At 37.1% G+C, this 14948-nt stretch overlaps 1 protein-coding gene across 2 annotated transcripts in view; it reads left to right on the top strand.

Annotated features, from left to right (window-relative positions):
- The window catches only part of ETFA (electron transfer flavoprotein subunit alpha), a 94656-nt gene that overhangs the window by 38666 nt on the left and 41042 nt on the right, over positions 1–14948 (top strand). For both annotated transcript variants that reach the window (XM_023552957.2, XM_010593776.3), the window contains exons 8-9: positions 3086–3154; positions 9066–9148. In XM_023552957.2, the coding sequence (XP_023408725.1) occupies positions 3086–3154; positions 9066–9148 (152 nt within the window). The remainder of the gene's footprint in view (positions 1–3085; positions 3155–9065; positions 9149–14948) is intronic.

Here is a 14948-nt window from a genome sequence, read left to right as displayed (position 1 = left end):
CATAAAGTCTTTTGATGAACAAAATTTTAAAATTTTTATGAGGTCCCATTTATTTTGCCATTTGCTATTTGTGCTTTTGTTATTATATTATCCATTTTCTTCTAAGGATTTTTTTATTTTAGTTTAAACATTTAGGTCCTTAATCTATTTTGAATTTGTTTTTATGTATAGCGTGAGGCACGGCTCCTATATTATTTTTCTGCATGTCAAATCCAATTTTCCCAGCACCATTATTGAAGAGGTTCTTCTTTCTCTATTGAATGGACTTAGCACCCTTGTCAAAATTAGTTGAACATAGATGTGTGGATTTATTTCTCAACTCTCGATTCTATCCCATTGGTCTGTGTGTATTGTTATGCCAGGCTGTTTTGCTTACTGTGGCTGTATAATATGTTTCAAAATCAGAAAGTGTGAGTCTGTCGACTTTGTTCTTTTTCAATGTTGCTTTAGCTATTTGGAGCCTCTTGCGATTTTGTAGAAAGCGGAGGATTGGTTTTTCGATTTCTGTAAAGAAGGCTATTGGAATTTTGATCAGATTGCATTGATTCTGTAGATCATTTGGGGTAATATTGACATCTTAACAACATTAAGTCTTCCAGTCCATGAACATAGAATATCTTTCCATTTATTTAAGTCTTCTTTAATCTCTTTCAGCAGTGTTTTATAGTTTTCGTTGTGTAAGTTCATCACATCTCTGGTTAGGATTGTTCTTAGGTATTTTATTCTCTTAGATGCTATTGTAAATGGAATTGTTTCTCTAATTTCCCCTTCATGTTTCTCATTGCTGGTGTATAGATACCCAACTGATTTTTGTTTGTTGACCTTGTACCCTGCTAAATTCCTCTATTAGCTCAGAAGTTTTCTTGTGGATTCTTTTGGAGTTTCTGTATATAGGATCCTATCATCCGTGAAAAGTGATAATTTTACTTCTTTTCTGATCTGGATACCTTTTATTTCTTTTTCTTGTCTTATTTCTCTGGCTTAGACTTCTAATACGATGTTGAATAGAAGTGGTAAGAGTGGGCACCCTTGTCTTGTTCCCGATTTCAAAGGGAATGCTCTCAGTCTTTCTCCATTAAGTATAATACTGGCTGTTGGCTTTTCATATATGCCCTGAATCATACTGAGGAATTTCCCATCTATTTCAGTCTTCTTTGGGGTTTTCATCAAGAAAGGGTGTTGGATTTTATCAAATGTTTTTTGTATATCCGTAGAGATGATCATGTGATTCTCTTCCTTTGTTCTGTTGATGTGGTGCATTATGTTGATTGATTTTTCTAATGTTGAACTATTCCTGCATTTCTAGAATAAAGCCCCCTTGGTCATGGTGCCTAACTCTTTCAATATGCTGTTGAATTCTGTTCGCTAGTATCTTATTGAGGATTTTTGCATCTATATTCATAAGAGCTATTGGCTTATAGTTTTGTTTTCTTGTGGCGTGTTTGTCTGGTTTTGGTATCAAGGTTATGTTTGTTTCATAGAATGAATTAGGGAGTATTCCTTCCTCCTCTATCTTTTGAAAGAGTTTAAACAATATTGGTGTCAATTCTTTTCTAAATGTTTGGTAGAATTCCCCAATGAAGCCATCTGGTTCAGGACTTTTTTTTTTTTGTTGGGAGGTTTTTAATCACTAATTCAGTCTCTTCACTTGTTATGGGTCTGTTGAGACTTTCTATTGCCTCATGAGTCAATTTGGGTAGGTTGTGTGCTTCTAAGAATTCTTTCATTTCATCTAGGTTATCCAGTTTGTTATACAGCTGTTCATAATATTCTGTCATAATTTATTTCTATCAGATCAGTTGTGATGTTCCCCCTTTCATTTCTTATTTTGTTTATTTGCATCTTTTTTCTTTGTTAGCTAAAGATTTGTCAATTTTATTCATCTTTTCAAAGAACCAATTTCTGGTTTTATTGGTTTTTCTGTTTTTTTTTCTGTTTGACTTGTTTCTTTTGAATCATGCTCATTACCACAATTTTACACAAATAACACACACCTTCCAAATTCGTTTACCACCCACACGATCCCCTGCAAGGTATTTTTGGAAGCACTGCTATGCCATTTTTTTATGTATTGCTGTAAAAAAAAAAAAAAATTAGCCAACACACTTACAAAAATACTTTTGAGGGGAGGGCACAGTTGGCAAATGTAGAAGGCATGCATTATTTGCATAAAAATATACAAAATAATTGAGAGGACCACTTATTGAAATTATTTTAAAACCTGTCCAAATTAAACATAAGCACACCATACAGAAAATAATTAAGTTTCCAAATAGCCTTGGAATGCAAGGGGCATTGAAAAAAAATAATTACAGTATTTAAAAAAAAAAAAGGATCTGACTCGTTTATTTATTCATTCATTTGATAAATGTTTATTGTATGTTTGTTCTGTCCAGGCCCTGTGAAAAGTCCCAGAGAAACAAAGGTGAAAAGGCAGGCTGTTCTTGCTCTTAAGAAGTTTAAAGTTTGGTGGGGTGACTTTCACTCAAATAATAGCTTCAGTCAGTTATTGAGCTAATATTTATTGAGCATCTACTTTGTCTAAGGAATTTTGCTGAGTACTATGGATAAAAAAAATAAAGCGGTCACCAAGATAGATGTGGACTCTGGTGTTAAAGAGTGTGCATTCTAATGTTCATTCTAATGATGGTAAAGACTAATTACACAGTTAGTTTATTAATGAGTTAATTACAGCAAAGTTGAATGTTCTGTAGAAGTACAGGAGTAAGGACAAGCACGGGGTGGCTGTACAGTACCATATCATACCCGTGGCCACAGAGTCGATTCCAACTCATAGCGACCCAACAGGACAGAATAGAACTGCTCCCATAGAGTTTCCAAGGAGTGCCTGGTGGATTTGAACTGCTGACCTTTGGGTTAGCAGCCATAGTGCTTAACCACTCCGCCACCAGGGTTTCCGGGGGCGGGTAGCATAGGAGAAAAAAGACTTTATAGAAGGGGTGGTATGCTTAATATGGCAGTTGTGCAATATGAACATTCAGTCAGGTATACAGAGTAACACTTTATAGAAAAATGGAATTTATATTTGCTTAATTTTTTTTTTTTTTTCAATTTTTTAAATAAGGTCGGGGTTTGAAGAGCGGAGAGAACTTTAAGTTGTTATATGACTTGGCAGATCAACTACATGCTGCAGGTAAAGTTATTTTCTTTAATAGAAGAATGTTCCCTTTTTATTGAAAATATTTTTTCTTCATTATTTATGTATAAGTCAATCAAAGCTGTAAATTAATTAATTTTCTGCTTTTCTCTTTGAAAAGAACCCTCCAAGTAAATGGTATTGGATTTATCCAATCAAAGAGATGACGTCCTTGTTCTCTTTTTTAACATTTGTGTGACAGTCTTATATTTGACAAATCTTAGTAGTTTTTTTTTTTTTTTCATTTTTAAAGAATGTAAATGTCAGCTTCAGTGCCCACTTCTGATCCAGGAGTGCCCTGATTTTTCTCTTTATTGGTGGTCTAATATAAATCTCATACAAATAGGCATTTAAAATTATTTTTAAAATGTAGTTAACCATTTATAAGAGAGGTGGAACCTGTTATTAAAAGTGCATTGATGAGAATGGAATGTTTTTTGAAAAACTTTAAATATTTTAGGTTAATTTTTAATCACATGAATACATAAATATTTCTTTTATAAAACTGAAACACTGTAGTCGATGCTAAAATCATCCCTGACCACTAGTCTTAAATCTGTCTCTTCTCCCCTTTTTAAGAGTTTTGTGTATAACTCCCAGGCTTTTTCTTTGCTTTTACATTACATAATATATGTAACTACAGAAAGAATAATGGTTTTGTCTGAATGAAGGTATAATACTGATTATAATCAGTTGCCAGTATTTGACTTAGGATGCTTATTTCATTAATTCATTCAACAAATATTTACTGAGCAGGTACTATATTAGGTGCTGGGGAAATAACAGTGAGCAAAATAAGCAGGAAAGTTCTGCCTGTGTAGAACTTATGTTTCTAGCTGTGTGGGACAGACGTTGTATTTGTTTCCAGTGGCTGCTGCAACAAATTACTATAAACTTGGTGGCTTAAAACAACAGAAATTTATTCTTGCAGTTTTGAAGGCCAGAGGTCTGAAATCATGGTGTTGGCAGGACCGTATTCCATCAAGGGGCTCTCAGGGAGAATCCGTTCCGTGATGCTTCTAGCTTCTGGTGGCTGCCCTGGCATTTGTTCCTGAGTTTGCGCGTGCATTACTCTAATCTCCGCCTGTTTTCACATCGCCTTTTTCTCTGTGTCTAATCTCTCCCTGCTTCCCTCTTATAAGAATGCATGTAACTGCATTTAGAGCCCACCGGATAATCCAGGATAAGCTCTTCCTCTCAAGATCTTTAACTCCATCACATCTTCTGCTATACAGTGTAATATTTACTTTTTTCAACATAAGGTAATGTTCGTAGATCCTGGAGATTAAGAAGTGAATATTTCTTTGGGGTCCCATTTTTCTGCTTATTGCATACATTGAACATAATAAGTTAGTGAATATTGTAGTGTATTAGAGAGTGGTAAATGCTCTGGAGAAAAATAGAGCAGGATAAGGAGGAGTTTTGGGGAGGGAGCACTGTAATTTTAGATAAAATGGTCAGTGTAGGCCGTAACGACAATGAGACATTTGAGCAAAGGTTTGAAGGAGGTGAGGGAGCAAGCCATGAGGCGATCTCAGGGAAGAGTGTTCCAGACAAAGAGAACAGTAAACTGCAAAGGGCCTGTCTAAGGCAGGAGCATTTCTGGCATGTTTATTGAATAGCAAGGAAGCTAGTGTCTTAGTTATCTAGTGCTACTATAACAGAAATACCAGAAGTGGATAGCTTTAACAAACAAGTTTATTCTCTTACTGCCTAGGAGGCTAGAAGTGCGAATTCAGGGCGCCAGCTCCTGGGGAAACCTTCCTCTTTCTGTCGGCTCTGAGGGAAGGTCCTTGTCCTTACTCTTTCCCCTGGTCTAGGAGCTTCTCAGCACAGGGACCCCAGGTCCGAAGGACGGGCTCTGTTCCTTGCTCTGCTTTCTGGGTAGTGTGAAGTCCCTATTTTTCTTTTTGCTTCTCTCTCCTTCTGTCTCTTGTAAGACAAAAGGTAATGCAGGCCACACCCTAGGGAGACTCTCCTTACATTGAATCAGAGCTGTGACCTGAGTAAGGCTGTTTGTCTTAGTCATCTAGTGCTGCTATAACAAAAATACCACAAGTGGATGGCTTTAACAAAGAGAAATTTACTCTCTCACAGTCTAGTAGGCTATAAGTCCAAATTCAAGGCATTGGCTCCAGGGGAAGGCTCTCTCTCTCTGACAGCTCTGGAGGAAGGTCCTTGCCATCAATCTTCCCTGGTCGAGGAGCCTCGCAGGTGCAGGGACCGTGGGTCCAAAGGACATGCTTTGCTCCCGGCACTGCCCCTCTGGTAGCATGAGGTCCCCAACTCTTTGCTTGCTTCCCTTTCCTTTTATCTCTTGTAAGATAAAAGGCGGTTCAGGCCATACCTCAGGGAAACTCCCTTTGCATTGGATCAAGGATGTGACCTGAGCCAGTGTGTTACATCCCACCCTAATCCTCTTTAACATAATCTAATCTTGCCTCATTAGCCACAGGCAGAGGTTAGGATTTACAACCATAGAAAAATCACATCAGTCACAAAATGGAGAACAACCACAGAACACTGGAAATCATGGCCTAACCAAGTTGACACACATTTTTTTGGGGACACAATTCAATGCATGACAGTGTTGCATCCCACCCTAGTCCTCTTTTACATAACCTGATTTTACTTATTAACCACAGGCAGAGATTAGATTTATAGCACAGGAAAATTATATCAAATCACAAAATGGTGGACAGCCACACAATATGGGGAATCATGGCCTAACCAAGTTGACACACATTTTTGGGGTACACAATTCTATCTATGAGAGCTAGTATTACTGGAATGGAGAGTGTGAAAAGGAAAGTAGTAAGAGATAAAACTGGGGGTAGAGCCTTGTAGACCCCTGTAAAGAGATTGCTTTTCTCTGAGTGAAATGGGGAACCATTGGAAGGTTTGAGCAGAAGAGTGAGTGACATGATTTGATTAATATTAGAAGGCTCACTTGGCTGCAGTGCTGAGGGTAGACTGTAGGGGATAAGTGCAGTAACAGGGAGATCAAGTAGGAGGCTATTTCTGGCATCTGGGTGAGACGTGATGATGGCTTGGATCAGGATAGCAGTAGATGTAGGAGAAATGGTCAGTTTCCAGATATATATTTGAAGGTAGAACCTTCAGGATTTTATGGCGGATTGGATATGGATTATGAGAGAAAGTTTTTGTCCTGGCTACAGGTAGGAAGAAGTTGCCATTAGCTGAAATGAAGAAGACCTCAGATGGAGCAGTTTTCAGGGAAAGATCAGGAGTTCATTCTGGGACATGTTAAGTTTTGAGGTATCTAACAGAAATCCAAGTAGAGGTGTCAGTTTGGCAGGTGGTATTGGGATGTGGAGTTCGTTGAGAAGTTTTGGCTGGAGATAAAAATTTGGGAGTCAGTTGCATTTAAATGGTGTTTGAAGGCATGAGATGATAAAATCATCAAGGGTATGGGGGTAGGGAAAAAACTGGTGCCAGGACTAAACTCTAGACACTGTAACCTTAATTGGTAAGGGAGAAGAAGTAAGAGAAGACCAAAAAGAAATGGTAAGTAAGCCAGGTGAAGTATTTCAGTGAGGGAAGGTGTGATCAACTTTGTGAAATGGTGCTAATAGGTCAGGGAAGATTAGAACTGAAACATGACTATTGGATTTAGCTACTCAGAGACCATTGATGACTTTGACGAACAGTGTCAGTGGAGTAGTGGGGGCAAAAGTCTGATTAGAGTGGATTTAAAAAAGAATGATCCTGGATGGTGGTTACATGATTGTGTTGACTTTATAATAAGCCATTGAGCAGCACATTAGTGATTTGTGTGATTTTGTATGTGTGATTGATACAACCCTTTGCCATCGAATCGCTTCCAACTCATAGTGACCCCATAGGACAGAGTAGAACTGCCCCATAGGGTTTCCAAAGCTGTAATCTTTATGGAAGCAGACTGCCACATCTCTCTCCTGAGGAGCTGCTGGTGGGTTCGAACTGCTGACCTTTCGGTTAACCGCTGTGCCACCAAGGCTCCAGCTGATATATATACTGGGAGTAAAAGAAGAGAGGACATAATGGGAAGGAAGGACATTGAATATAATTGTAGATCCCAGTAGGGTCAGAGGATTGTTAGAGTTGGCAACTACAGGGAGTCATCTAGAAAGAGGAGCTGAGAGATAAATGTTGGAGATTATTAAGAATTGTAGATATTGGTAATGGCAAGGTTTGGGATAGGAGCATGGGTGTGGCTGTGGTAGGATGGAGGACAGGACTACTGGAACAGAGTTGTTTAAGGAACTGAGAAGCCAGGCTGTTGAAATCTCCAAGAAGTAAGATAAGAGTAGTGTAACAGTGACCCAGAAGCTAAAGATCTTTGAGGAATGAAGGAGATTGACACAGGGCTTGATAGATGACCATAGCAATGAGTGAGTGACGTAATCTGATGACATGAGATTTAAATCTGAAAGCTTTTAGGGAGGAAGGAGGAAAAACTTCCTGAGAGTGGCAATAAGGAGCTCCTCCTCCAGGCACAGTGGTATGAGGATGGTGGGAGACAAAGCAGCCACCACTGGAGAGGGCTGTGGGCAGTAGGTGTCCTCAGGGACATCTGGGTTTTGGTTAGAGCAAGACAATAGAGGTGGAAGATACAGAGGATTTTTGTGTGCTGATACTGGGCTATGGGTTTCAGAAATCACAGTGTAAGGGTTCAGGAGTTGGTGAGGAGTAGGGGATGGGTACAGATTGGGGAGTATGCAGAACATTATGGGAATTAGTGTGCAGATCGTGAAGGGTAACCTCTGAGTCTGGGGCTTCTTATAGTGACTGATATAAATAAAGGCCAGGTGCTATTAGTCCTGGCTGACTCAAAGTAGATGGTGATGGTGAAAAGTATTTGTTCTCTCTAGATGGAGACAAAGGGGCCTAAGGCTCACTCTTTTATTTTTTGTTGTTGTGAAGCATGTACACAGCAGAACATACACCACTTCATGAGTTTCTACATGTACAATTCAGTGACATTGATTACATTCTTCAGGTTGTGCAGCCATTCTCATCTGCCTTTTCCAGATTGTTCTTCATTAACATGAACACACTACCTCTTAAGTTCCCTATCTAACCTTTTGAGTTGCTTTGTCACTTTGATCCCATATAGATAGTTCTTAAAAGAACACAACGCTCAAGGCAGACGTTCTTTACTAATTAAGCTAAACTATTGTTTGGTTTAAACACCACAGCCTTGTGGACCCAGCATCCTCAGCTACCCACTGCTTCCCACCCACATATCCATGCCCCGCTTTGCAGTAAGACTCCCTGGAATTCAAGTTGTCTTTTCTGGCAGCCTCGACTTCCTGAGGTCCACTCTTGATCCCTGCTGGAAGAGGGTGGTTTTACTCCCGAGTATGGGGCTCCTTGTTGACTCCTGTTAAATGAGATTAGGAGGTCAGTTAGATTTTATTTATTTGTTTTAGATTGGCAAATATCGGCTAAACCTTTGTCTTAAACACATTGGCTAAACATTTATCTTGTTTATATACAACTCATTTCTTTATCCGGTCACAAGAGGTAATGATTTTATGGTACCTGTCTTCAGAAGCTGTGACATTATTGGGTAAAGGAGCATTATAATGACATCCTGAACAGATTGTAGTGTATGTTTTATGAATAAGTTTTTGATACAGAAAGCAGAGGAATTAAGATAAATTTAAAATCTAAAACCTTGGGTATACAGAGAAGGCATTTTAAGTTGTTTATAAAATGCATAGAAACTTAGTATTTAGAATTCTCAATCAGTGATAGGGATTTTTTTTTTTTTTAAGTAAGGCCTTTGTAAAAGAAATTGCTAATGTATCAGGATATATATATATATATTACAGTTATCAGTGAATATCCCAACTAACTCAACAATGGAGCTTGAAAAAATGATGGATATTTTTCTCCCTAGTTGGTGCTTCCCGTGCTGCCGTTGATGCTGGCTTTGTTCCCAATGACATGCAAGTTGGACAGACAGGAAAAATAGTAGCACCAGTAAGTATTGCAGTAAAATATACCATGCAACATTCTATGGAGATAAGTACTATATGTATTTATTGAACAATAATCTGAGTGATTTATGTCCCATTCAGTGCCCTAAGTGGTTAGCTATTTCCATGGTGAATGTGTCATTCTCACAAGCAGTCCATACTCTTTTTTTGAATGTCTGCAGATTTCTTGGTCTCAATGAAATACTTAGCAGCTCTTAAATCCAGTTTTTTCCCCCCAGTTTTTATCAAATGAGGTCATATCACAACACCAAATATAAAACTGATAAAAGCAGCATTTTATTATTAAATGAATTTAGTAAGTTCACATCGATAACGTTCATTTGCTGTGAAACCTTGATATTAACAAAATCAGTCAGAACAATGAACCTATTTTAATTAACACAGAATTTTGAAATTGGGAGTTACGAATGACAGTTGCATTCTTATGTCTTCCTGAACATACAGTTTATTTTTGTGTTTTGTTTAGTTGCATTATAGTCAGAAAATTCTGATCCATACGGGTAAGTAATATTAGAATAGTCTTCAGTTAAACCTATCCAAAACTTAAAGAGGAGTAGTGGGAAATTCTGGCTTCAAAATTGAATCACTAAGAATATCTAATGACTGTTCACATTTCTTAGTTGATATAAGTTTTCAGTGAATAAGATTCTCAGCCATTTTAACTCTATCGTGTGATGGAAAATGTTCTTACATATTTCAAAACAAGATATTAAGTCATGCCCATTTAAAAAAAATCTCGTATCTCAGTGCCCTGTTGTATCAGATCTTCACTCAAATTTCAAAATTGTCACCTTTTTAAAGGCTTGTCTTTGAGGTTTGTTTTGATATAGCTGTTCAAGTCTTATTGTTTCCTTGTAGTGCTTTATATAACCTCCACACAAATTCTTTGTCAGATGTACATACTGTGAATGTTTTTTTTTTTCCTATTCTATTGCTTACCTATTCATTTTCTTTTTATGACCAGAAGTTTTTAATTTTGATAAAATTAAGAGTATTAGCCTTTCCACTTATGGTTAGTACTTTCATATTCAGCTTATATAAAGTCAGATAAGATCTCAAAACTTAAAATAGTAAAATTATTTATAATGTAGAATGACAACACTGTGTGACTTGGTTTGCTTATGATGCCACATTAGTTAGGCTGTGAGAGCATTTACTGAGCAGATGGGTGTGAGCCTTCCCTGGCATTTAATTAGGTCAGACACACATGCATTTTTATAGAAATCTTACTTGTCCCATTTTACAAGAGTAGACATCTTCAGGTCTCAGTTGACAAAAGGTCAGCAGATCTACAACCTTCCTAATTAATAATATTTCTACAAGAAATCCAGGAATATGCACAGAGGTAGCAAATAAACATTTATTTGTTTTGACTGAAGGGGAGCACTTGTGGTTATTATTTTTGTTTTTAAATAATATTTTACTGAGTTTTTGGTGAAAGTTTACACGGCAAGTTAGGTTCCCATTTGACAATTTCTGCATAAATTGTTCAGAGACATTAGTTATATTTTATCACATGTGTCAACATTCTATTTAATTATAGTCTGTTAACAAACATTTTTTTGTTTGTATTTTGTATTCCATTTCCAGTATTGTGGTTTCCCTGCCCCCTTATTTTCTCATCTTTACTTTCCAGTAATTGTTGACCTTTTGGCCTCATACAGATTGTTTTTAAGTAGAGCACTGATCTAACGGGTAATATCCTTTATTTTGTGTGCCACTCTGGTGTTTGGCTAAAAGGTGGTCTTGGGATAGGCTCAGTTCTGGGTTTAAAGAGTGCCTCAGGGCAGTAGTCTCAGAGAGTCTTCTGTTCTCTACTGTTCCAATTTGTCTGCCTTTTTTTTTTTTTTTTTAAGAATTTAACTTCTCCACATATCTCCCATTCTGTCTGGGACCATCTGTTATGACCCTAATCAGAACACTCAGTGGTGGTAGCCAGGCACCATCTAGTTCTGGTCTCAGGGTAGAAGAGGTCATGGCTCGTGTAGACTTGTTTCTTCTCTGTGCTTTTGGTTACCTTCTTACTGTTTTGCTCCTGGCAAGAACACTAAATAAATACTCACATGTATACAACATTATTAAACATATGAACAACAGTTAGCATACAACTTTCACACAATAAATCTATTCCTAATATGCTCCTCCTGCCCACATATGTGTTGGTGTATCTCCATTAACCTTAATATATGACCTATATTTGATAAGTTTACTTTGTACTTATTTCTTCAAAACTTGATGTTGTATTACTTGCGGGATTTAATTATTGAGTTTATTCCCTGGAAATATCATGTTCTTGATCCTTATGATTGCCTGTGTTGTTGTGTTTTTTTTGAAGATCTCTCTCTCTCCTATTATTTTTTCCCCGTGTATATATATAAGTATTTATTTAATGCTCTTGCTTTTCAATTTGGAGTACTCACTTGAGTAATACTTGCAAAGCTGGTCTGGTAGTGGCAAATTCCCAGAGCTTCTGTTTGTTTGGGAATGTCTTGATTTCTCCCCCTACAGGTCTGAGAAATTTTCTCTGATTATCTCTTGGAAAATTGTGTCTGTGCCTTTCTTGTTGTCATGGCTCTGAGATCCAGTAATTCTAATGTTAGATTTCTTAATTGAATCCCATATTTCCATTCGGGCTAGTTCTTCTTTGTTCTTTTCTCTTGAGACTTGATAAATTCAGCTATTTTGTCTTCCAGTTCATTTAGTCTATCTTCTATATGTTCAACTCTTGTTGAGTGTTTCTCTTGCTTTTTCTAATTCAGTTGCTTTATTTTTCTGTTCCAGTAGTTCTTTGGTTTTTTTTGTGTGTGTGTGGATTTTTTCGATTTCATTGTCGAGTCTCTCATTTTATGCCTCCATTTTTTGATTTGGCACATAGTATGAAAATTATCAATTCCTTCCATTAGTCTGACCTCCATACAGATACCTTTCTCACCCTACTTGAACTCTGACACCCATCTCTGGGCCATTTTTTCCCAAAGTGGTTGTACAATTTCATACTTATACCAACTATGTATGTTGGTTCCAGTTATTCTCATCTTTGCCAACATTTGGTGTTTTAGCCATTCTGGTAGATGGGTAGTGGTATCTCATTGTGGTTTTAATTTATGTTTCCCTGATAGCTAATAATAACAACCACTTTCAAATGTGCTTCTTGGCCATTGAGGTATTTTCCTTCGTGAAATGTCTGTTCAAATCTTTTGCCCCTTTTATTGAATTACTTGTCTTTTTATTATTGAGCTGTAGAAGTTTTTTGTATATTCTGGATACCAGTTCCTTATCAGATATATGTTTTATAAATATTTTCTCTCAATCTATGGCATACCTATTTATTTTCTTAACGATATCAACTTGAGGAACTTCCCTTTTATTCCTAATTTGTTGAGAGTTTTTATGAATGGCTGTTGAATTTTGTCTAATGCTATTTATGTATCCATTGAAATTATCAGAACCCTGGTGACCCAGTGGTGAAGAGCTTGGCTGATACACAAAAGATCGGCAGTACGAATCCACCAGCAGCTCCTTGGAAATGCTGTGGGGGCAGTTCTACTCTGTCATGTAGGGTCGCTGTGAGTCAGAATTGACTCAAAGGCAGTGGGCATTGAAATTATCATATGTTTTTTCTCCTCTATTCTGTTAATATGGTGAATTACATTGTTTGATTTTTTAAATGTTAAACCAACCTAGAATTACTAGAATAAACCCTAGCTGGTTATGATGTTATCCTTTTAATATATTGCTACTTTTGGTTTGCTAATATTTTGTTAAGGATTTTTGGATCTGTCTTCGCCAGGATATTCTCTAATTTTCTTTATTGTAATATCCTTGTCTAGTTTGGTATCAGCATTATGATAGCTTTATAAAATGAGTTGGAAGGCATTCCCTCCTGTTCTTGTTTTCTGAATGAGTTTGTGTAAGATTAGTGTTACTTCTTTTTCTTAAAAAATGCTTGATAGAATTCACCAGTGAGATCATCTGGGCCTCGGGTTTTCTTTGTTGGAGTATTTGATAATGAGCTCAATTTCTTTAATAGATTTAGGGTTATTCAGATTTCCTATTTTATTTTGAGTCAGTTTTGCTAAGTGGTATGTTTTAAGAAATTGGTCTAATTCTTCTAAGTTGTCAGATTTATTGGATAAAAACTTTTATGGTATTACCTTTGTCATGGATTAAATTGTTTCCCCCCAAAATATGTGTCAACTTGGTTAGGCCATGATTCCCAGTGTTGTGTGGTTGTCCTCCATTTTGTGATTTTTTGATGTGTTATAAATCATAACCTCTGCCTCTGGTTAAAGAGGATTAGGATGTAACACCCTCACTCAGGTCACGTCCCTGATCCAACATAAAGGGGGTTTCCCTGGGATGTGGCCTGCACCACCTTTTATCGTACAAGAGATCAAAGGAAAGGGAAGTAAGCAGAGAGTTGGGGACCTCATACCACCAAGAAAGCAGTGCTGAGAGCAGAGCACATCCTTTGGTCCCAGGGTTCCTGTGCGGAGAAGCTCCTGGTCCAGGGGAAGGTTGATGACAAGGACCTCTGGAGCTGACAGAGAAAGCCTTCCCCTGGAGCTGATGCCCTAAATTTGGACTTTTAGCCTACATGACTGTGAGAAAATAAATTTTTCTTTGTTAAAGCCATCCACGTGTATTCCTATTATAGATGACTAAGACAACCTTATTTTCCTTTTATTGTCTGTAAGATCTGGCGTGACAGGACCTCATCTGTTCCTTGTATTGGTAATTTGTCATAAACATTTAAAAAACAATCTTTTCTATGATCCAGCTTTACAGCTGTATACCATATAATTCACCCATTTAAAGTATCTAGTTCAATGGTTTTTAATATATTCACAGTTATGTAACTACCACCTGAGTCAATTTTAGGCATTTTCATCACCTCAAAAACAAAATCTTGTACCCATTAGCAATCACTCTCCATTTCCCCCCAACACCCAACAGCCCCATGCAGCCACCCGTCTGCATTCTGTGTCTATGAATTTATCTATCCTGGACATTTCATATAAATGGAATTATACAATATGTGGTCTTTGTGATGGACTTCTTAGTATAACTGAAAACTACAAAACATTGCTGAAAGAATTAGAGAAGGCCTAAATACAAATACATACAGAATTTCTGGATTGCAAATACATACAGAATTTCTGGATTGGAAGACTTAATATTGTTAAGATCACAATACTACCCAAAGTGATCTATAGATTTCATGCAATCTCTATCAAAATCCCAGTGACTTTTTTGTAGAAATAGAAAAATCTATCCTTAAATTCACATGGAATTTCAAGGGACCCTGAATAGCAAAAAAAAAAAAAAAAAAAATCATGAGAAAGAATAATCAGGGGGATTCTCACTTCCTGATTTCAAAATTTACTATAAAGCTACAGTAATCAAGACAGTTGGAATTGCAACTGAATGCAAAAGAATATAAAAGGATGAAATTGGACCATTATCTTACTGTTAATTAACAGAAAATGGATTATAGACTTAAATGTGAGAACTACAACTTTAAAACTCTTTGAAGAAAACAGGGGCAAATCTCCATGACCGTGGGTTTGGCAATGTTTTCTTAAATATGACACCAAAAGCACAGGCAACAAAAGGAAAAGTAGACAAATTAGGTTTTATCAAAATTAAAAATTTGTGCATCAAACAAGGAGCCCTGGTAGCATAGTGTTTAAAGCATTTGGCTGTTAACTGAAAGGTTGGTGGTTCGAACCCACTAGTCACTCTGTGGGAGAAAGATTTAACAGTCTGCTTCCATAAAGATT

This window comes from Loxodonta africana, chromosome 13, assembly GCF_030014295.1.
Source record: "Loxodonta africana isolate mLoxAfr1 chromosome 13, mLoxAfr1.hap2, whole genome shotgun sequence".
Classification (NCBI taxonomy): domain Eukaryota; kingdom Metazoa; phylum Chordata; class Mammalia; order Proboscidea; family Elephantidae; genus Loxodonta; species Loxodonta africana.
The sequence above is the reverse complement of the archived record's forward strand: the minus strand, read 5'-3'. Positions and strand labels throughout refer to the sequence as shown.